The following is a 23281-nucleotide window of genomic DNA, read 5'->3' on the forward strand; positions in this document are numbered from 1 at the left end:
CACGCACGCACGCACGCACGCACGCACGCACGCACACACACACACACACACACACACACACACACACACACACACACACACACACACACACACACATACAATATTATGTACAGACAATATGCATACACAGAGACAAACTTTAGCCTGGAGTGGAGAGGCCTTAAGGGTATGGATCTCACAAAGATCTACTAATGTTGTACGTGCCACTTATAACAATTCACCAAAGTGTAAATTAACTTGAATTTACTCCTCCCCAGAGAGTGTTGTAAGAGAACAAGAGAACAGGAAGAACATATTCCAGATACCTGATTCTTTTGAGTGATGAATAGCCGAGAGACTGCTCTGTGAATAGATATTCAGGAGGTCTCAGGTGAAGACTGTAGATGAAAGACTAGGCCGAAGGGCTTTTTCCTCTCCAAAGCTCCGCTGGCCCTTGCAATTTGCCACCGATGTCATGCCTCATTAACTTAGAGGGACTCGTATTCCAGGGTGCCCTGGTGACTCAGCCAGATAGTGTGTACTTGCCACACAGGCATAGCCCTTTTCTCACCATGTCAGAGGTTCCCAAAAGACTTGTGACCTGTGTCATATGTAGTGTTTGGGTAGCTTCGGAAGGAAATGTTTTGGTACTGGTACTGATGCCTAGGATTCCATACGGATACCTACAGTACACGCTACTTTTAAGTATTTCTGTAAAAAAAAACATTTTGCTAACTGTCGCCTTCAACAGGCACATGAAGCAACAGAGAAACCTAAGTGTGACTCTTTGTTTAATTTTGTTTTACCTTCAACAAAACACGGCAAAAATTCTTAACACATGGAAAAACAGCCATATGCAGTAAATGAAATGCTTTATAAAATTATCAATATTATGATTTAAATCAAACAATATCTGAACAAAGACTTACCCTGGGTCAACTATGTGGACTGGTCAATGTCAAATTTCTTGTGCACACTGCAGGTCGAGGAAGTAATTGCCTGATTATTATAATTTTTTGTTCTATATTTTAAAACTGAACATTTTGTAATGGAAGTCAGAGACAGAGTCAATATAATGTCACAGCGATATGACATCATGAACATGACCTCCGAGATACACATGGAAGCAATGCTGTTATTAGACCCTGTCTTGTTTTATTTCAACACCTCATCTTGACATGCATAATGTAACTATTAACTTTACTAAATTCTGCCAAGTCAATTGCATCAGAAGAGCCTTAAAAATGATGATACATCATCTGTTATCTCTCTCAGCTATTCCTAAGGTGTCCATCCAACCCCCAAGGCCAGGGAAGCCATGGGAACCTCCAAACCACCACAACCACATTCCTGACACCGACCACAGGAGAACAACCACCACCATCCGTCCGCCTCTGACTGCCAAAAGAATCCCCCCCAAAACTACTCCAACACCCACAACTACTACTACTACTGCTGCTGCTGCTGCAACAACCACAACTAAACCGCCAACGCCCCCTCCGAGAAGAGCAACGCCCGCCCCACGCAAGCCATCTATCCCCACCCGAAAGCCCTTGGTGCCCACCAGGAGACCAGCGGTGCCCACCAGGAGACCGGTTGTGCCCACCAGGAGACCAGCGGCGCCCACGCGCAAGCCCTACGTCCCCCCGAGACGTCTGCCGCCCATCACTCCGCCACCGCCGCCCACAAGACGGCCGCCTCAGCCCGATCCCGTCACCCCTGTTGACAACTCCATCCAGAAGGAGGTGACCAAGCAGAGAGGAGACGTCCACAGTAAGAACGTTTTTCTTTTTCTTCACGTGGGTTTGGTAATGCAACAGTAAAATCCTGAATGATTGAGTCACCTTTTACGCTCTCAGAGTTAAATCAACACTCAGGTTTCTCCTGGACACATCTTCAATGATGTTCCTGGGTTTCTTGAGCCAAAGCCAACTTGAGTCACCTTTCTGCCTCTTTACTTGTGTTTGTGTGGATTGCTTTTCTCTTGAAAAGAGGTAGGATATCATGCACATCCCCACAACCAGTGCTGGACCAAAAAACTCAAATTAATGAAATGTAGTGCCTGCCAGTGGTGGAAAAAGTACTCAAATGTTTTACTTAAGTAAAAGTATCAATACTGCAATGTAGCAGTACTCTGTTACAAGTAAAATTCCGGAATTCAAAATTTACTTGAATAAAAAAAGTATTGGTATAAAAATGTACTTGAAGTACCAAAAGTAGAAAGTACTCATTGTGCAGAATGTCCCTTTTCACAAGTTTTCAAATGTGTAAAATGTGTAAAAATCTTTTGAAAATAGCAGATCTACAAGCTCACAATGCTTTGCATGTGAGCTTGTAGATCTGCTATTTTCAAATGGCCGAAATGGCCGAAAGTAACTAGTAACTACAGTTTTGTGGAGTAAAAGTACAATATTTGCCTCTGAGATGTAGTGGAGTAGAAGTAAAAGTATTGGAAATGGGAAATACTCAAGTAAAGTAAAAGTACCTCAAAATTGTACTTAAGTACAGTACTTAAGTTAATGTACTTTAGTTACTTTCCACCACTGGTGTCTGCACACAGTATAATGCTTTATTAAACAAACCATTTGCTCTGCTCCCCCTCGCTCCCACAATGACCAGCGCACTGTTAGGCCAGGTGGAGAGATGGTGCAGAAAATTAATTGAATCCTGCCGTACAGCGTACTTTGCCTTCCAGCCACATTGGTACTTACATGATAATTGGATTGGATTTTCTATTATGTTCTTTAGAGTGAACTGCGAGTTTGTAGAAGCGAGACTATTTTTTGCTGTTATTGTCTCTCATGTGGGATTGTGTTTTCCTTACATGGAACATGGATTAGTTTTCATCCTCTATTTTAGCGCCGACTGCAATTTTATTGGAGCATTTAATATCGAATAATCCCTCTTCACAAGTCCACAGTAAGAACAGGCAATTTAGTTTATCTCCCACGTGAGTTAAGATTACATTAATGATATTGTTTGCATAAGTTAGTCCTAGCCGAGTAAAACATGATTTCTACGGCTCATATACAGGAAAATACACAAGAGAAAAAGGTGGAATAAAAACACAAATACATACAAATATGGCTAAATACTTTTAGAATGAACTGCCAAATGGGAAAAAGATAAATTATTCATCCTCCATATCACGTGTTCCTTTCATACCCTTCAAATGTGAGTGAATTTGCATGTCCTCCACTGAATCCTAAAAATGACTACGCTGTAAATTCCTCAGTGCGCTCATTCATCCATTTGTAACTCAGATGATATAGAAAATGTGTCGCTGTCGGGCAGAAACCAACCTCATATCTCATTTCTCGTGTTTGTGTTTCAAGTGTGTATGTTTTTCCATAAATGAATGCCCTACTTTGTCATACAAGAGAGTCGCCCACATTTTCACTATTTATTTACAAAACAAAAACCAAAAAATGAATGGTTTTGGACATAATTGGTTTCCACCTGACAGCGACAAAATGTAACCATCTCTCAGAGTTAAAAGAACACGATTTCACAGTGTACGTTTGACTTGTGTTTAACATTTTTCATAAAAAGATATATACCCACTGCACATAGATCACTTCCCTAGTGAGTCAGAAGTGCTCAGACCTGTCTGTATTATGTTAACCCATTTCAAACAGAGACACGTGAATGCCACTGGCCTGAGGCTGTTGGCAGTCACTTTTACATACACCGGCTAACTCTTGACAAAATACAGTGCTATATTGACTTTTATAAGATTTAAAAGAAAATAAATATTTTTTAAAGCCCAGGGTGAGCTCATGTGTTTTCAACCAAATCGAGGATGAAATTGAAAATACAAAAGCACATTAACACAACGTATTACACAACGTTTGTATTAAAATACATAAGACCTCTTTGTCTGTGAGGGGTGGAAATAACAGCTCAAAGACATGTTCTCCTGTGTCAAGTTTTCGCTTTTTTGTTTTCAAAAAACATTTTAATGTCAGTAAATTAAGTTACACAAATCTGATTGAGAAAACAAATGTTTATTCACAGACCTTGGAGGAATAACAGTTGTGCACAGAATGCAGATACAAATGACAGAGTTTTATAATTATGTTTTTCACAATTTTTAGGCTTTTAAAACATATCAAGCAATTCCCTGAGCCATTAGCTTACCAACTGTCTAGATAAGACTTGCTCTGGAGAATAACTGGCTATCAACTGAATACATTTAATTTAGTTTAGTTCTACAGTAGTTGTCCTAAATGACTGATTCTTCATATTTTAGTAGTCAGAGTTCATCAATGAGTGTACTTGACCATTCACTAGTCCAGTATACCTGTTGTTGACATACCAATCATTCTGATTTGAATCCACCCATGAGGGTTGTGAGATCTGTATATCTGTAGGTTCAGGTGTAAAATTATAAATATCCCCATAAATAATAATAGGGTAAATAGTGTACTTTTTGATATATTGAGATTAATGGTCAACACTTGTGTTCCAGGTCAAAACCTGGGACACAAAAATATGTGTGTATCTAATTTATGTGTGACCTGAGTAAAGTCAGTGAATGGTATTTTATTTTGAATATTAGGGGGTGCTTATAAGCACTGCAGTCTGCCACCAACTGAATTTGTGTCAGTGTCAGTTATAGTGTCAGTTAAGATGCTTTGACATGTGTGGTGTGGGGCTTGTGGTTCTGAGTCACCTTGCCAGATGGCATCACATAGAAATAGCAAAGAGACAAAATAATATATAATATTAAAGGTGATGATTTTCTTTAGTTAAAATACGTGTTGAATAGCTCTACATTGCTGTAGAGTAACAGTGTCATCACTTCCAATTTCACTTGTTTATATTGTATAGGCACGGGTGCCAACACTGCCACAGGGGAGGGTGATCACTGGCATAAGTGTGAGAGAGAGGCAGAGAAGTTCTCTCTCCTGATTGTATAACATTAGTATCCTCAAAATGCATTTTCTGTTTTTCTGTACTATAGAGTTAGGGAGACCCCTGTTACTGAACAAACACTCTAGTTTATAGCAATGATTGCTATCTGAATATATATCACTTACAGCACCTTTAAATAAAAACAACTGCAAAAGAATAGAAATGAAACACGAAAGTATAATGTAAATCAGTGGTTCTCAACCTGTGGGTCGGGACCCCCCCACATGATTTTTGGGGAAGAAAAGAAAAAGACCATTTCTGCATCAAAAGTAACCAACAAACTATACTATAAAAACTGGTCAAACTGGCCAAATTGTTAAATAATGTAAGAACAGGCATTTTGAAAATAGCCGTTCTACAAGCTCACAGAACTGAGCTTGTAGATCTGCTATTTTCACAACATTTATCTGTGGAACAGAGTCAAACTAAATTGAATGCCTCAACTCCTACATTCCAGGGTGAGGGGTCCCCAGTTCAAATTTGATTATTTTGGGGGGTCCCCAGTTCAAAAATATGATTATTTTGGGGGGTCGCGGCCTGAAAAGGTTGAGAACCACTGATGTAAATAATACATCCCATGTGTTTGATGTCTTATCGCTTTTTTGGTCATTAGATTAAAGCTTTGTTTGCTTGTCAAGTTGGCAGAGCAGAAATCCCTCATGGCGCTGAGCTCTTATTGACCACCCAAATATTTGCCTGGAATGAAAAAGACAAGGTCAAGGGACAAACCAACATAAAGGACAACAAGTATAGAAAAATCAAACCAGTGCATTACCTGAACATAGCCGTTTGACACAGGACATGGATTGTTTAATGAAAAGGTTTGTAGTCTTGTTTATCAGCTCACTACATGATGTCAAACAGTAGAAAGAGACATAAGCACCAAATACAGCATGAAGTGACTGTCATGTTAATATATCACTGGCCACCATGCAACACAGATTGATGTGGTATGTTCCATTGAAACATATTCACTAACTACTGCAGATAGGCAAGACCCTGATTGCCACTTTAGTATGGCACATGTCAGGTTATTGTTCTCCAACAGATTAAATGACAGACTGCATGGCAGCTGAGAAAGCTGCTATCAGTGTAATGCTCAAATGACGCCAGGTCCCATTAAATACAAACACAGACATATACACAGCTACAGATATTCTCACCCCCATTCTCGCTGTCTCTCTCTGTCCCCCCCCCCCCACACACACACACACACACACAGGCATGCTACACCAGTCATACCCTCTCTCACAATAACATTGCCAGTCAAACATGCACAGACACAAACATGCACACACGCACACAGCCATACCTAGATGTCTGGGATAACTTGAGAGTCTGGCGTGAGTGTTGAATTCTTCCAGATTTCTCTGGCTATCAATCCACCTCTGTGCCTGCCAGGTGGTACAACCCAAGCAGACAGGGTGACTTGAAGGCCACAATGCAAAAAGGTGCAGCAATATACTGTATGTTTGTACCACTGTAATAAGCAGACTGTACAGGTACTTGTATTTGCTAATATATGACTGTAGTAATTACCATACAGTCAATCTGGGAACCCATCGTCAAATAAAAAGGAAAAACAGCGCCCTCTGCTGTTTTTCACTTTTGCATTTGGCTCTGGGGGGGGAATTAACTAGACACATGTTCACTGGAAACCGGGGTTTGGACCTGCCTTCAGAACATGCCTTCAGCCCTCTACTTCCGGTGGTGCGCCTATGTTTTCATTCCTACTAACAATATTTCTCCACGGAACACTAACACCATTTCTCCCAAAGAACATGGATCGTTTTGGTTATAAGCCCACTTGTTTCTATGATGAAAGAAGTTAAAATGTTACTAACTTTCCGTGGTTTTGTCGGCTCCGAGGACGCCATTGTTAAATGAGTTTCGGTTTGTTTCCAGTGGGAAGCGAGCCGCACACATGTAAATCCCGCCCACTACATTTGATTGGTTAAAGCGCGGCCTGCTTCCTGATCTGAAGGCACGCCCACTTGTAGCCAATGTGCATAGGTTCTCAACGCGGCTACCGACAGATTCAAGCGCAGCTATGAATCTGTTCTTGAGAGATTACCATACAGTATACAGATGGTGACCAATTAAACAAAAAAACAACATGAAGTGTCTTATAACGTGTCGAGCCACCAGAACAGCTTCATTGTGCTTTGGCATAGATTGTACAAGTCTCTGGAATTCTACTGGAGAGATGGAACACCATTCTTCTAACAAAATATATTCCCTCATTTGGTGTTATCATAATGGTGGTGGAAAGCACACGTCGGTCCAAAATCTCCTATAGGTGTTCAACTGGGTTTAGATCTGGTGTCTTCAAAGGAAGATTCACATAATTTTCATACTCATTTAAACATTCAGTGACCTCTCGTGTCCTGTGGATGGGGGGTCATTGCCATCCTGGAAGAGACCACTCCCACCAGGATAAGATTTTTCATCAACGTAGGATAAAGGCGATCACGGAATAACTTTGTATTGATGTGCAGTGACCCTTACCTCTTAGGGGATACAATCTATGCCAGGACAATGCCCCTCACAGCATAACAGGGCCACCGAACGTGCTTACTGTAGGGGTCAAGCATTCAGACCGGTACCGTTTTCTAGGTGTAACATATTCTCTTGCTGAGAATATGGGGAAGGATGAGTCATCTGTCTATGTAGTTGTCGATGGACGGTTCTTGCTGACACAGTCTGATCACGTCCTGTATCTACATTCTCATCTGTAGATGAGTTGCTCTTCTGTTTTTCCTTTAAATACGTCTTGCACTAATGCATGGCCATCATGGTCATCTTATGTGCTCTTTCGACCACAATTCAACCCTATTCCATTTACTGATGTCTTTCCCGGCATAGATGGAAATGCAGATGTCAATTTAGTCACTGTTCCTATTGAAACACTATAGCCAGTTGAACAGTCTTTGAGATTGAAGCTCCTTCCATCAATGCCACTTAAATCATTCTCTTGCCATCTTGATCCAAATCGAGGCCAACTGAGCCACTCATTTGTCACCTGTCTGTGTGTGCGTGTGTGCAAAGTAAAAAAAAAAAATCCAATAAAAATTATATTGATTGCCTCTGTATCAAAATCAAGTGTCAATGTTGCAAAGTTGTATTGTTGCATTCTTTGACAACATACTGTACTTTGCGAATGCATTTTAGAGCCAGGAAGACAGTATTCACGTCTAGTCCATTTTTTTTGTCAAAGTTGAAATATGGAGATACGAGGTCAGTGTAATGGAATTGAAGGGAGTTTGCAGGGCAGTAGATCACACACTGTGGGCATCTAAAGGACAAGGACAATGTTTCATGGCCCATGTGTCAGTTGACCTTTAATAACTTCAACTTGGGCCGGTATTTCTGCCAGTGTGACGACAAGCTGTTCATAGAAAGAAACTATTTCAGTCCGAGGCTATTTCCGAGGGTGTGTGTGTGTGTGTGTGTGTGTGTGTGTGTGTGTGTGTTTATCTCTGATTCTTCATGTCTCCATGTGGGCACACTGTGTGTTTGTGTGGCTGAGGGTTCGGTTGCCACCGCAGTTACTTAGTCGTTGCATCAGAAACAGATGACAATCCCATTACTGTCACCACATTCCTTCTCACATTTGACTTTAAGTCTTTGTATCAACGTGTATACCTTGTATTACAGCCTGTACAGCTGTCAGTAGAGTTTTACCGCGCCTAAAAAGTAAACCATGTACTTATATCCTACTGGCAATCTATGAATAAAAGCTACAGTAAAATTATAGCCCGTGGCAATAGCAGTGCTATTATTGATCTCACCCAGCAGGCCAGGACACATTAATTTTCCACTAATAAAACGGGTGTCAAACAGAAGTTACAAATTAAGAACATCTGATTTACAAGAAAATAAATGACTATTTACTGTAGTTCTTATCAGCACTTTTACACTATAATCAGCATGTCATCATCCCACTAAGCATGAATACCGATGTAATACTGGGGGGCAGTTTAAACAACAATACCTCATTATACATGTATTAATAGTAAATGTGATTATAATAGTACTCTAATTGTAATGACTAAAATGACTGTATTGTGCTCATATTGTGCCCATAGTGCTACAGTATTAGAGTGTTACCAGATAGTCTCATACAGTAGCATGCATCATCACAGTTTTGCAGACAGGAACATTTCTCATGAGCAGATGCTTAATTATCAGACAGTCAGACAGCCCTAAATTGTGCAGTGTCATTCATATTACTATCTGTGCAGACATATTCTAGTCTGTCCCTCCCTATGTGATCCATGGAGAGAGTCTGTTCACGTGGCCTTGGTGAGTGTCGCAGGCAGGCCACCATACAACAGTACATGTTTTATGGAGTACATAATAGCCTGTCGATGTAAACGGAGACTGGTGATGTACAATACTGCTCTATAAATTTAAGACAGGGCTTTTCAAGGTTTAGTACAGTGGCAGAGACTCAAATTATGACCTGAGTGGCTGTTTTATGCCCATACAAGGCAAACAGTCATAGGTTACCCCTCCTGCTGCCCATTGTCACTAAACGTTTAAATGTCAGGGAGTTTCATCAAATGGATTTTATCATACGGCTGGCATTTGGATGGGAAATGTAAAAGGAGAGGAGTCATTTCAAACGAGTGGAATTGCAAGTTTGAAGTTATTTGTAATTTGGACATTGTGGTATTATCTCTGGACTGTGAAATTGTGGGCAAGAATGAAACTTGGAGAGGTTGTTCTGTTCATTGTCTCTGTGTTCTGTGCAGTGGTGGAAAGTAACTTAAGTGTAAAGTACTGTAAGTGCATTTACCGGAGTACTGTACTTAAGTACAGGTTTGAGGTACTTTTACTTTACTTGAGTATTTCCAATTTTCTGTACTTTTACTTCTACTCCACTACATCTCAGAGGCAAATATTGTACTTTTACTCCACTACAATTATTTGAAAACTTTAGTTACTAGTTACTTTGTAGATTTTGATTATCAATACATAACATACATTTCGGCCATTTGAAAATAGCCGATCTACAAGCTCACAATGTGAGCTTGTAGATCTGCTACAAGGCAGCGTTTACCTCATTCTTCCTATAATCCTCTCTGACCTCAACCCCTCCTTTCTCTCTCTTCAGTCCCTCGGAACCACGGCCAGAACACCGTCCTGGGGATTGACTTTGATATTGAACTGGGCAACACAGCTGAAGAATCAAAGGACGACCCAGGTAAGCTGCAGCACAATGTATCTGTGGAGTTTTTGATTAAAGTTTGTGATGAGAGATCTTCACCTTCTACTCTCCTCAATATGATTGATATGATTTTTTTCCTGCCCCATTTCAGTCCAGACAAGTAAATTTTGAATTCCGGACTTTTACTTGTAGCAGAGTACTTCTACATTGCAGTATTGACACTTTTACTTAAAGGTAGGGTAAGTGATATTTTTGGGTAATTTTTTTTAGTTTAAGTTAGTTAGGTTAAAGTACTATATTCTGATAGTAATCATTGCTACAGAGCGTTTGTTCGGTCACAGGGGTCTCTCCAGCTCTTTAGTAAACAGAATATAGTACATTTTCATGTAGGTGACAAAATTTAAGCCAATCTGGAGAGAGCACTGAAAATGCATTTTCTGTTTAATAAAGAGCTGGAGAGACATGGGAGACTCCTTTTACTGAACAAACACTGTATAGCAATGAGTATTATCAGAATATAGAGCTATTTAACACTTATTTTAACCAAAGTAAATCACTTACTCTACCTTTAAGTAAACACATTTAGTACTTTTTCCACCACTGACAACTGTTTTTTATTTGATTCGTTTTTTTTTATGTTGTTGCACGACTACATGTATGTTGGACTGGAGAAGAGCATCATCTAATGCCTAATATTTCAATGTACAAGCCAGCTAATTTTGCTCAAAACTAATTGTTCAATCACCCAATCACATCAATGTGCTACATTTCTTATTAGACTATGCATCTCTCCATTGCTGTTTGCTTGACTTTTGTGCCTCACCATCTCCATGTTCCATTGCAAAGAAACATACATCACATTCTCATCCTCCCCACAGTATGGGCTCAATATCACATTCTCCTTCTTCTCTACAGTAATGTAATACAGTCCAGCAGGGCGTTTCAGCACAACCTTGCACCACAAATCGACGGCTGTTTTTACACTCCCTCCAAGCATTTTTATTCGCTTACGTTCTTCTGACCACACCTGACAGTCCCCATTAAGACCGGGAAGGAAACGCATCTGTGTCATTTTAAGATGTCTTTGGCAATTCAAAAATAGCAGATCTACAACCTCATAATGTGGCACCGAGTGCCGCGCTATGAGCTTGTAGATCTGCTATTTTAGAAAAATCGTGACATTTTTGAAAAATCGTCGAATATATATATTTTAACTCCAACATTTTTAACTCCAATCTTTGCTTCTGGGGGTCCCTGGAACAAAATATTTAAAACATACATATATTCCAAGATTAGCAAAAAGTTTAACGATTTTTCAAAAATAGCAGATCTACAAGCTCATAGTGCGGCACTCGGTGCCGCGCTATGAGCTTGTATATCTGATATTTTTTAATAGCCAAATACATCTGAAAATGACACATGCGTTCCCGGTCGTAATGGGTTAATGCGAGAATTTCATTATCCCCAACAGCTCCCGGCTCTGAGAGTGTTAAATTGGACAGATACCTTTTTTCACTCTCAGAAATGTACACTTTGTCAGTGCAATGACAAATATCCCAACAATAACTAATGAGTCACTCCGGATTTTGCAGTGTACCTGCTTACACAGATGACAGAGCTCAGATCTCAAATAGTGACAGATGAGTTGCTGAGGCGAACCTGACAAACAGTTACCGCAGTCCTGCGGAAAGCAGCCGAAGGAAGGAAGGAGATGATAGTGACCAGGTGTGTTTTGATAGGCGCGCCATCGGCGTCGAGGCGCTGCCAGATGACATCTGGCTGATTCCATTTTAAAACGATGGCCCACAGCCCAGAGTGCTCTGTCAAAGACTTTTTCACACTTTTCACTTTAAGATGATTGCTAGAGTGACTGCTTGGATGATTAATTGATTCATTTGGAAGTAGATTACTGTGCTGATCGTGAGTTGCATAGCCATCGGGACATTCAGTATGATAACCACGACATCAACAAACAAAGTCTGTCTGTGGGTTATATAAATTTTGAAAATGTTTTAAAGTATGAACAAGAGCTTTTGACTAAATAATGTATAAATACATTGGATCCATTGGAACCCAGCTTCTTTTCCATTTTCTGAAAAGTAACAGTTTGTTTTTTTGTACAGACATACAAGTTTTTCATCTGACAGCGAATCAGAGACAATAAGGAAGAGCAATGTCTAGTTTGTAACAGGAAACAGACAGCTGTGTGTAGACCTTTGCGATTTACTGATGCCAGTGATACACAATTGAAATTGCCTAATGATTTGGCTTTGTGCTTATTTTGGCTCATACTGTAGTGTGTCATTGGCTATGAGGTATCATGAGAGACGGTATTTTCATTGGCTTAGAAAATGAACTGTGAAGTGTTTTGCACAAACCGATTTCAGGAGCACAATGATGGATGCTATTCTCATATCCATAACCAATCTGTACAGAGATTATGTGTATAGAAGAAGCACTTGTTTTTTTGCTCATGTCCCCCAACTATTATCAAACTGTCATCAAGGCAGTGCTGCCAGGAATGAAATAATCATTCGTACTAGATTATTATTCACTGTCATCACTGGATTGTACTTTGCTGTGGTTTGTGGCATTTATGCAAACTGTGGCTGGAGGGGGATAATTGCACACATCCATACAGACGCTTGCCCACACACACACACACACACACACACACACACACACACACACACACACACACACACACACACACACACACACACACACACACACACACACACACACACACAGTACAGCAACAAAAACTGACAGAGATTTATTTGTATTATGTATCAGTACATCATCCCATTGATCTATTACTATGTCAGAAGTTATAAACATCAGTCATTTAACTGATTCCCCTTGCTGAAAGGCACTTTGGCATGCCAGATAGCTGCAGAGGTGAACTAGGAATGCTTCTATAATGGGATAGTCAACCCAGATTTGTACTCAACAGAGAAAACATGCTCTTTGAGCAATAGGTATTTTCAATGCGGTATGTTTGAGCCAACATGCTATTGTGGAACCAATTTTCAAGTGGTTTGGTTTGTTATAAATGCATCTATGGATGAACTATGTGTTGGCTCAGCTCACTGGAAAGGCTCTGCTACACTAAATTGGACAGAGCCTTAATTAGTCTTGTGTAGCCGGACCATCAGAGATCTCCGATACCTCTGGGGAAATCTAAATTCAATGAATGGGCTTGGACAAACCACCAGGCTGTTCGAGGACAATGCCTTATTTATTATCATTGGTGTATGTATGTCAATATGGCTGCCGTGAAAAAGGTAAATTGTGAATTCCTCTAAATGTGCATTTTATGTTTTTACATTTTTGGCCTTTAGTTTATCTGCTTATCTGGAGTGACTGAAAAATAGGAACAAGCTAAGAATAAGCTTCCAAAGTCACCAACGTTAAAAGCAAACATTACTACCAAGTGCAGGGCTCTGAGCCATTGGACCAGACAATATTCTTGTCAACTTTGCATGATTATGCAAGACAGTGAAATTGTCAGGAAACTATTAAGGGGGTTGGAAGGACTTTATCACGTTGTGTCAACATGCATCGTAAATGCCTTTTCATGTTCAGTAAGGGGGAGCTTCAAAAGCTCTCTTGTTCCCAGCAGAGTACCAGGCCCCCAGCAAGGCCATGCTGTGTGACAGCATCACCTGGAAATAGTAGGGCTGTCACGTTAAGGACATTTTACTTGACGATTAATTGTCACACAAGTAATTGCAATTCCGATTTAATTGTGTTTTTGGCATTGAACTTTGGAACATATAAAAATTATATTTCTGTTTGGCTTAATTTTAGGCTTCTAACTCATTCACTGCCTGAATTATTTCTGGCCGCGTTTGCCCACTGCCAGAGATTTTTAATTGAAAAAAAAAAGTACTCAGGAGCCGAGATACAACATTTTTAAGTTTTAAGTTAACAAGGAAGTGGATGTGAGTCTATAGATCTCCTTGGTCTTTGGGTAAAAAAAAATAAAAAAAGTAGATTTTTTTTTAAATTATTATTATTGCCTGCCAATAACACATATATGCGTTTTTTAGAATCCATCACTTGCCTGCCAATAACGCATATATGCGTTTTTAGAAAAACCCCCCCCTTTTTTAGGAGGAGATATGATTTTTCGAAGATCTAGACTCCTATCCACTTCCTTGTTAACTTAAAACTTAAACATTCTGTATCTCGGCTCCTGAGTACTTTTTGTTTTTCAATGAAAAATCTCTGGCAGCCAACAGCTAAAAATCTGAAATAACTCTGGCAGCTGGTGAGTTAAAAGTCGTTTTAGTCGTTCTAGGCAGACAGGGCTTATGGGACAAAAGTCGTTTTAGTCGTTCTAGGCAGTGAATGTTAATGAAGAAATATACTTTCAAAATGTATGAACATCTGAGGGAAAAGTGTATCTTATTTTCCAATCATTGTCCTTCTTCAAACTCAAACATTTATACACCTTTGTTGTCGGGCAGAAACCTTGTACCTTGTACTTGTATGTCTAAATCCGTTACTTTTCAGGAAATGGAAAAAGATTTACTGTGTTCCAATGCATCCGATGTAGTTATTTAGTCACAAGCTCTTGTTTTTTGTTTTGTTTTATAAATTAGTTAAATGTTTATAATATATCCCTATTTTGTAGCATTTCATTTCAGGTGAAAAATGTTAAAGATTTTCTAAATCATTCGTTTTTTCAGAAATAGCTCAAATACGTAGATAATCTATAAACTTACAATGTGCTTCATCGCGACACATTGGGTGCGTTCGGAAATACAGCACTGAGTGCACTGGCCAATACAAACTAATAGGCGAGTGCGCTCCGGTGCGCAATTTCCGAACGCACCCATTGTGAGCTTGTAGATCAGCTATTGTTGCTGCTTTTGCACGATACAAAGTTAAATCTGGTCATCGCATATTCAAATTGGCTGGCTGGCCGGTGGACCATGGCCACATCACTATGACTCAGACATAACCATAAACAAACCTGATACGCCCATATATAGGCATATATCGAGATCCGGTTGTCCAGAGCCACCGATCCGACCGCTATGCACATATATGGCCATGCGCATACATGTCGGTCTGTCCCAGTCGTTCGGATATAAGGTTGTCCAGAATTGCCGATCCGACCGATATGATGGGCATATACTGATAACAGCAGGGATCTCCATATATGGGCATACAAGGGACAAGGACTGACAGATACAGAGATCTCCATATATGGGTATAAAAGGTACACAGACAGACATAGACGCCGATACCATGGGGGCGTCGGGGCCTTAGCCCCCACCCGCAATTGATCAGCCCCCTCATCAATGTCAAATGTCGGGCTCAAATTCATTACCATTACTATAGCACAGCGCAGCTCTGAAGGTGCAAATGTGTGCCCGCGAGAGAGCCGCAACGCGCCGTTAACACCTAGAACAATAGCCCAGAGTGCTAAAGGAGATTCAGCGGTTTATTATTTTCCACCACGGAGCACTTTACTCCTGCGGGTGTCAGGCTCTCTCCACCTCTGCCCCCTGCTACTGCGAGTAGAACGCTGGTCGCGAGGCGTGCACACCCATGTGCACTCTGTGAAGGCACTCTGTGGCGGCACAGAGTGAAGGCACAGTTAACGAGAGAGACAGAGAGAGGGAGCAAGATGGTTCCTCCACAATTAAAATAGACAAAAAGATATTAACCCCCACTGGAGGTCAAGTTCAGCCCCCATGGCTGCGCACAAAAAATGGCGCCCCTGCAGACAGATGTGTACAACTGGTACTCTGACAAGGCCCCTGACACTATGACTCAGCGAACCTCTATTTAATATTAAAAAAACCCACAAAAAGAAGAAATATAGAGATACCAAGTTTCTGCCCGCAATACCTTGAATGCCTCAGAGTATATTGAATGCATAATTCATCTTCTTTCTCCACCTACATTTGACATGATTTTTCTTCTTTTCAGACACAAAAAATATATAATATAAAAACTGTTTGTTTTTCACTGTGTACAGAGGCTGGGTATTTGAGCTGCTCATTTGACCATGGTCTTTGTGGCTGGATCAGGGACAAAGATGGTGACCTGCACTGGGAGACAACAGCAGACCCATCAGGTAATTGACAATCTCACCCACAGAGCCAGACTAATGTATCCTTTTGGCTAATATATTGACTATTATTTGTTGTACATTTTTGTTCTGATTTCTTTTTTCTTTTCTTTTAAATAGCAGATCTACAAGCTCACAACACGGTCACGTCACAATGCGATGAGTTGTAAGCTTGTAGATCAAATTGATTACAAGATTCTGCACTCTCTTTTTAAAATACGAAATTGCTCAAAACATCAGTAATCGGTGGTCTTGGACTCAAAATCGGAATCGGCGTTGGATCCAAAAATCGGGCATTGGTCAGCCTCTATATATTATTTTGTTATTTACTGTGCCATGCTTATCCAGAGGTCTTACAATGTGCATATAGACAGTTTAGGGGTTACAGCATTTTGCTCAAGGACATTGATTGATTGAAACCTTTATTTATTCTCGAAAAGAGCATTGAGGTTTACCCTCATTTGCAATGCTGACGAGATTACATACAGTACACAAAAATCAACAATTAAGGCACATACAGGTAAAACATAACACTGGCTGCAGATTATCGTAGGAATTGACCCAGCGGCTATCTGAGAACAGGAGTCCACAGTGTTCGCTCCCTGTGTGTCTGTTGTTTTTGTTTGTTTTTGACCTGTTTGTATTGATTTCTCAGTCTTCTCTACGGAATTTTAGCACAAACACACACTGCAAACGCAAACATGCACGTGTACCCACACACACACACACACGCACGCACGCCACACGCACACGCACACACACACACACACACACACACACACACACACACACACACACACACACACCCACGCACACACCCACGCGCGATCTGTAAAGAAAGACACATTCATTATTCTGCCTTTGCTCCACTCAATTACGGGTCAAGATGAAAATGTGCGATTATACAGCCTTTCCTCTCCTTCGAGATGAGTGCTTTTGCTCTAGAAACTCATGCAGATGAGCATCCATCTGTGACACCTGTGGCTTACTTTAATGGGAGCAAGACACTGACTGTTTTACATGGAGCCCTGATGAGAAAATGTGAGGAATTCTGTCCCCATGAGGACTAGATGACAGCCCTATATATAAAAGAACAAGAAGGCACTCAGTAGTAGAGCACAGACCTCTGGCAAAGCAGCATAATGTATTCTGAAATTTCGGTATAATCTTACAGACACAAACGTACAAAAATGTCATGTTTGTAGCCATATCTCTTAAACTAGTGGATTTCAATCCCAAGAGTATGACCCCTACTGATTTCAGTGACCCAGTGGCTTTTCCTCTAGCGCACACATTGTACTCCTAAACAAGATATCTTGTCTGGATTGCCATGAAGATTTCCACATAACCATTATAGAGACAAACATACACAAAAGCAGCTCAACTGGTGAGGTAAATCTCTTTGCAGGAGTAACATATTTCTTGCCGCATGAGATTTATCTAACTAGAGAGCTCAAAGGCACAAACAAAATGAAATGCATATAGGCATTTTTTGCTATCCGTAATTCACATTCCATGCAGAAAAAGAAAAGATAAAAGATCCATTATATAAAACAGAGTATATAGAATGTGTTATCATGTACTGATGAGGTCAGCAAATGTACAGGTTACAGTATATACTGTAACTAAATACTGTGCATATCATAACTGCAAGTAGGCTAACAAATATTGCAGCCACAACTGTATTTGCATTATAAAATAGAAATGTAGATGTGCTTGGATTAAAAAATACTATACATGTTTTGATATCACAAAATGTTAGTAGTAGGAGAAGGAGTAGTAGTATTTGGCTGTATTTTGACATTTTATGTTTGTAGCCATATTTCAAAACTACTGGCTCGTTTGCCTTGGAAATTTGCTATGCACCTTCATGATCCCCTACTGATGTTGGTGACCCAGTGGCCTTTCCTCTAGTGCACACATTTTACTCCCAAACAAGATATCTTGGAAACAACTGTAAGGGGGAAACTTTCTGAGCACATTCAGGCTTCCCAGGGGGTGTACTGTACAGATTTTGGTGACCTAGTGGCCTTTGCTCTAGTGCCACCTTTAGGCGAAAATGTCCAATTGCATAAATAATGCATTAATGCATAAATATCAAGTCAGGTTTAGTCTTCCTTATTTCATACTATCGTGCAGTAGCATTACAAGAGCAATCCTCACTTCGCCGGTCATGTAAAGTACAAATAAGGATTAATTAACAACACATCGAGTTGAAATGATCCTTGTTTAAGTGAAATAGGAGATGTTGCGTGCATAGGAGATGTAGCGCATACCATCACAGTGAATGTAGACAAGTGATGGATTATTGACAAAATGTGAGTGAAATTCAACATATTTATTTTTGTTGTCTCCGCCAGGAGGCCAGAGACTATGTTTTCGCCCCTGTCCCACTAGGCCAAGGAAGAAGTATCACCCTACATTTTTTAAATCAGCCTCATGGTGGCGCTATGACAGGCTGATTCATGTTTTGTCCTATAACTCTTGAACTCTGATCTTCAAATCATACAATCAAAGATCCTTTTCCCCTGGATTCCTTGGATCATTATGCAACTCCCCAAATAGGACACGCCAATTTTTTTGGATTTTTTTTGCAAAACACACTTTTTGCTACTACTCCTACCCATTTTGTCCAAACCTCACCCAATTTTGTAGTCATGTGATCAAGATGTATCTGTCAGATTATTCATATTCCTTTCCCATTGACTATGATTGGTTTTCCAAGTTTGCGGGAGGGGCTGCTATTTATCTCATTGAGCTCTAGATATTCAATTGCAATAAATTCTGTTATAGGGTCCTGGCTACAGGGAGCACAAAATAGTATTTTTTGTGGTATTTAATTACAGTTCTTTTTCTAAAACAACATGGCAGCGAATCATGTTTTAATGTTTCAGACTGATAAGGGAACATGATAGAATTGATGGGGATGTGTTGAACTAAAATGAAAACATTTCAATTGACTCCCAAATCGTAGCTCACATGTGAAGTATATAAGAGGGGCATATTTTACATAATGTTGCATCATCCTATCAACCCCATATTTCAATCACATGTTGAGGGGCATCTACTAATTACTGTAATGCGGAGACAAAAGCGATTATATTTAGAACCACATGGGGGGTGTTGTTTGTTGCAGGGTTGTTGGTTTTTTTCAACAATCTTCATCAACTTAAGTACACATAATCTCAGGAGTCATGTTACAATGTGTCAAACAACATTCCATTTAGAACGAGCGACCGCCCCGCCCCCGTCCATTGAGTTCAATGGACAGGTGGCGCCAACTTGGGAGGTTTTCAGCTATTACTTTCAATGGTGTGACGTCACGTTCTCTTTCTACATTATGTTTTCCTGTGATTGGCTTCCAAAATTAATGGGAGGGGCCTATTTCTTACAAACCTGCCTGTTTGTAAAGGAAATAGGTTGGGTTTCGACAGATGCCATAGACGACTGACGTCTATGATGAGTGACTTAGGCAAGGTTTCAGCTAGATCAAAATTCAATTGACTTCCATAAATTAAAATATTACAAAAATAATATTCTGACAGAGCCACACAGTGGTCACATTACTTTGTCCAGCAAAGTATCCATAATAATATTTTTCACAGATGGATAACACACACACACACACACACACACACACACACACACACACACACACACACACACACACACACGCACACACGCACACCCACACACACACACACAGAGAGCTAATTTGATTCCCATCTTCATTTAGAGCAAAATTCAGAGGCATAAATCAGCTTTTAGCCTGAAGCAATATTACCATTACCATAATTATTACTGTTCCACTATAACCATCAAATACATTTATTAATAATGAATATCAAATTGCCCAAGGCCTGCATTATTCATGTGAGTGAAATATGACAAGCTACTGTACATTTGGAAGTGAAAATTGACAATGAAAGGTGGACACGCTATGACATATAAATATTTCTATTCAAACTTGATTATGGACTCATGGTACAGAAAACAACACACAAAATGTGCTCCGGGGAGCACAGGTCTCTGCCAGGCCAGGTAGCTTTTTGTGGGCCAGCAAAGTTGAACAAAATGCAACATGGTGGAAAACATGTCAGGTGGAAATGGGCGTAGCTTATTTGGGGGGTTGCATGATAATCCAAGGAATCCAAGGGGAAAAGATGTTTTAATGTATGACCTACGGTTCAAGAGCTATGGGGCAAAACGTGAATCTGACTGTTATAGCACCACCATGAGGCCGATTTGAAAAACGGCAATCGAATGCTGCGTTTATGATATGCATTTTGTTCAAAATGGGCCACTCCTGCATACTTTGGAAGCCAATCTTAGTCAATCGGGATGGAATATGAGAAATTCGATTCTCTTGATCACATGACCCTAGAGATAATGTGTACAGATTTGCGTGAGGTTTGGACAAAATCTGTAGGAGTAATATAAAAACATGTTTTGCAAACATTGGCCGACTGATGGCGCAAAATGTTAAAGATTTGAGACAAAAAAAACAAAAAAAAAACAGGATGGAATAATGTCCTTTCATTTGAACCTAGTGTTTTGTACTTTCCTCTACAGGTGGGCGGTATCTCACCATCCCTGAGGTGGGCAACAAGAGGAGCGGACGGGGGGCGAGGCTGGTCCTTCCACTGACCCCGCCCTGGAATGATGGCAACCTTTGTCTGTCATTTCGCCACAAGATGGCGGGGCACCACGTGGGCATGCTGCAGGTGTTTGTGAAAAAGGGACAGCAGTACAGCCCTGCAGTCTGGGGCAGGACGGGGGGCAATGGTTGGCGGCATACCCAAATTACACTATGGGGCACAGGCCTGGAGAGTGTAAGTATTACAATAATATCATCCATCCATCCATCTAAATCATCTATAGTGTATTTCTGACATTGATTTGAAATAATAACACAAATATAACCAAAAACAACCCTGCATTGCTTTTTCCAGGTGATCCTGAAGGGGGAGCGTGGGCGAGGCAGGAGCGGGGAGATGGCTGTGGATGACATCACCCTGAGGAAAGGCACCTGCACAGAGGACCACAATCTGAGGAGACTTTGATAGACAGATCAGAAAGATGGCAGAAAGAAGTAACACAAACAGGCGGGAGAAATATCTCATGGAGACCAGACTCTTTCAGTCTGGCACACCAGTGCTCTGCCCTGGATTGTTGATGATTCTCCCACCAGTCCTTCGACCTAACCACCCTGTTGTGAACAACCCCATGCGTCTGGAGCACAGTACGTCTCCCCGATGTCCATGAATAAAGACTGAATCAATTATTATGGGGGTGAAGGGGCACCCTTGCTACATACTCCATTCCCCTTATAATCCCCTCTTACTCCATCGCCTCCATCTTCAGACACATGCATGGACTTAACATGGAGATTTTCCTGACCTATCGCCCAGCCCTGCCCAGCCACACCACACCGCTAAGAAGCCTATATCCACTTTATTTCCTCCTGGGGAGAGCATCCTTATTTCACAGAGGGCATCTCCTTAGCCTTGGTTTAACCTTTTAATCACGAGCCACTGCTGCTTATTTTTTTTGATTTGTTAGACATCAAAGAGTATTTCCAAGGTTGCTGGACTTTTTATTTTCCTCTAAACAGAGGAGTGATTCATTGGTAAGTCTGATTTGAACCCAATGTGCAAAACCAAAACGCACTGCCATAATTTAGCCTTCGAAAATCTCCAGTTGAGATTATCCCTGGCTTTTTTACTAAACAGATTTTCAGTGCATTACACCAAATGATCACAATGCAGTAGTTCTGAATTCCAATTCTGGGTACAGGACTACTGTTCACTTTCTGTTCTAGTTAACTGCAATCACTAAATTATTCTCTGATACTGTGGCTGGAATGAAAACCATGAGTACAGTATTCTGGGTCACAAGAATCGGAGTTGAGAACCACAGTATACCATGGTAGATTGTGCATATTTTTATCCATTGCAAAATGTATACAAAATATTTGGCTGATGCAGCGAGATATGCTTGGTGAAAGAGGTTACAAAAATACTCTACCTTGACCTCTTATTTAAGGTTCTCCAAGTTGTTTGATCACCACAATCAATTTTCAAATACTTGAAATGTGTCAGGCAGAATCAGTGTGTGAACTCTGACACTTACAAATCTACCATTGCTTTCTGTTCTACAGTTTGTGCTTTGTTTTATCAAGTGCCGTTTGTTATACAGAAGACAATATTAACACATTTGTAGGCTTTCACAAATTGTATTATTGTAAATGTAGTCGTGTGTACATATTCTAGAATATCTATGATCATATTATGCTGTGTGGTTTATACATTATGTAAATTCATCCGAATATTAATTGGAGTAAAAAGAAAAGGTATTTTACTTTTCAATTAATGATCACATACTCAAATGGAAACCTTGTGCCGTACAAGGCTGTGTTTACAGTGCATAAATTGTCAGTTTTTTGTTCATGTGTTATGGTCAAATCTGTCTGTACATTGCAAAGCACATAGTTGCATATGGTATGTTATTACAATGAAGGGCCTCAGTTTTGGAAATAACTGTATGCATGGATGCTTTCACCAAATTCAGATTCAGTCAGCAATGTAAATAAAAATAAATTTGACTGATATGTATTTGACATAAAGCATGTGTATTTATTTCCAATGACTAAAATCCAATTAGCTGTCACGCGCAACATTTCAGGCCAGTAACTATCATACTACTTGATGAAGGTTGCGTTTGATATTTTAATTCACTGTCTTTACCGGACAAGCTCAACAGCAATTACATAAACACAAAAGTATGTTATTGTTGTATTACTTCAAATGAGCGCAGGACATATAAGGATTGTGGCTTTTGCAAATAGTCAGTTTCACTGTGGTAAAGAATTATGTTCTAAAGAAAGACCATGCAGTATTTAACAAATGAGGGAGGAGGATACTGGAAGGTGTCAGGGAGCAGAACCTGTCAGCATTGATCACCTTCATTGACTTCCAAAAGGTTTTTGACACCATACACCAACATACACATCAAATTCAAACTTGGCATGTGTATCGCCGAGTGGCAAGTCGGTTGTACCTCCAGTTATCCGGAACCGAAATTTTTTTTGTCTGTCCGTCTCTCTGAGACCCTTGGAGATG

General features: G+C 40.3%; 1 protein-coding gene across 4 annotated transcripts in view; it reads left to right on the plus strand.

The window, feature by feature from the left end:
• npnta (nephronectin a) overlaps window positions 1–22604 on the plus strand; it is an 88394-nt gene extending 65790 nt beyond the window's left edge. For all 4 annotated transcript variants that reach the window (XM_080454086.1, XM_080454088.1, XM_080454087.1 and 1 more), the window contains 5 exons: window positions 1255–1752; window positions 10016–10105; window positions 16068–16166; window positions 20733–20992; window positions 21113–22604. In XM_080454086.1, coding sequence (XP_080310212.1) covers window positions 1255–1752; window positions 10016–10105; window positions 16068–16166; window positions 20733–20992; window positions 21113–21223 — 1058 coding nt within the window. In that variant the 3' untranslated portion in view covers window positions 21224–22604. The remainder of the gene's footprint in view (window positions 1–1254; window positions 1753–10015; window positions 10106–16067; window positions 16167–20732; window positions 20993–21112) is intronic.
• The last annotated feature ends 677 nt before the right edge of the window (window positions 22605–23281 follow it).

Source organism: Gymnoscopelus braueri (assembly GCF_963280865.1).
Source record: "Gymnoscopelus braueri genome assembly, chromosome: 2".
Lineage (NCBI taxonomy): Eukaryota > Metazoa > Chordata > Actinopteri > Myctophiformes > Myctophidae > Gymnoscopelus > Gymnoscopelus braueri.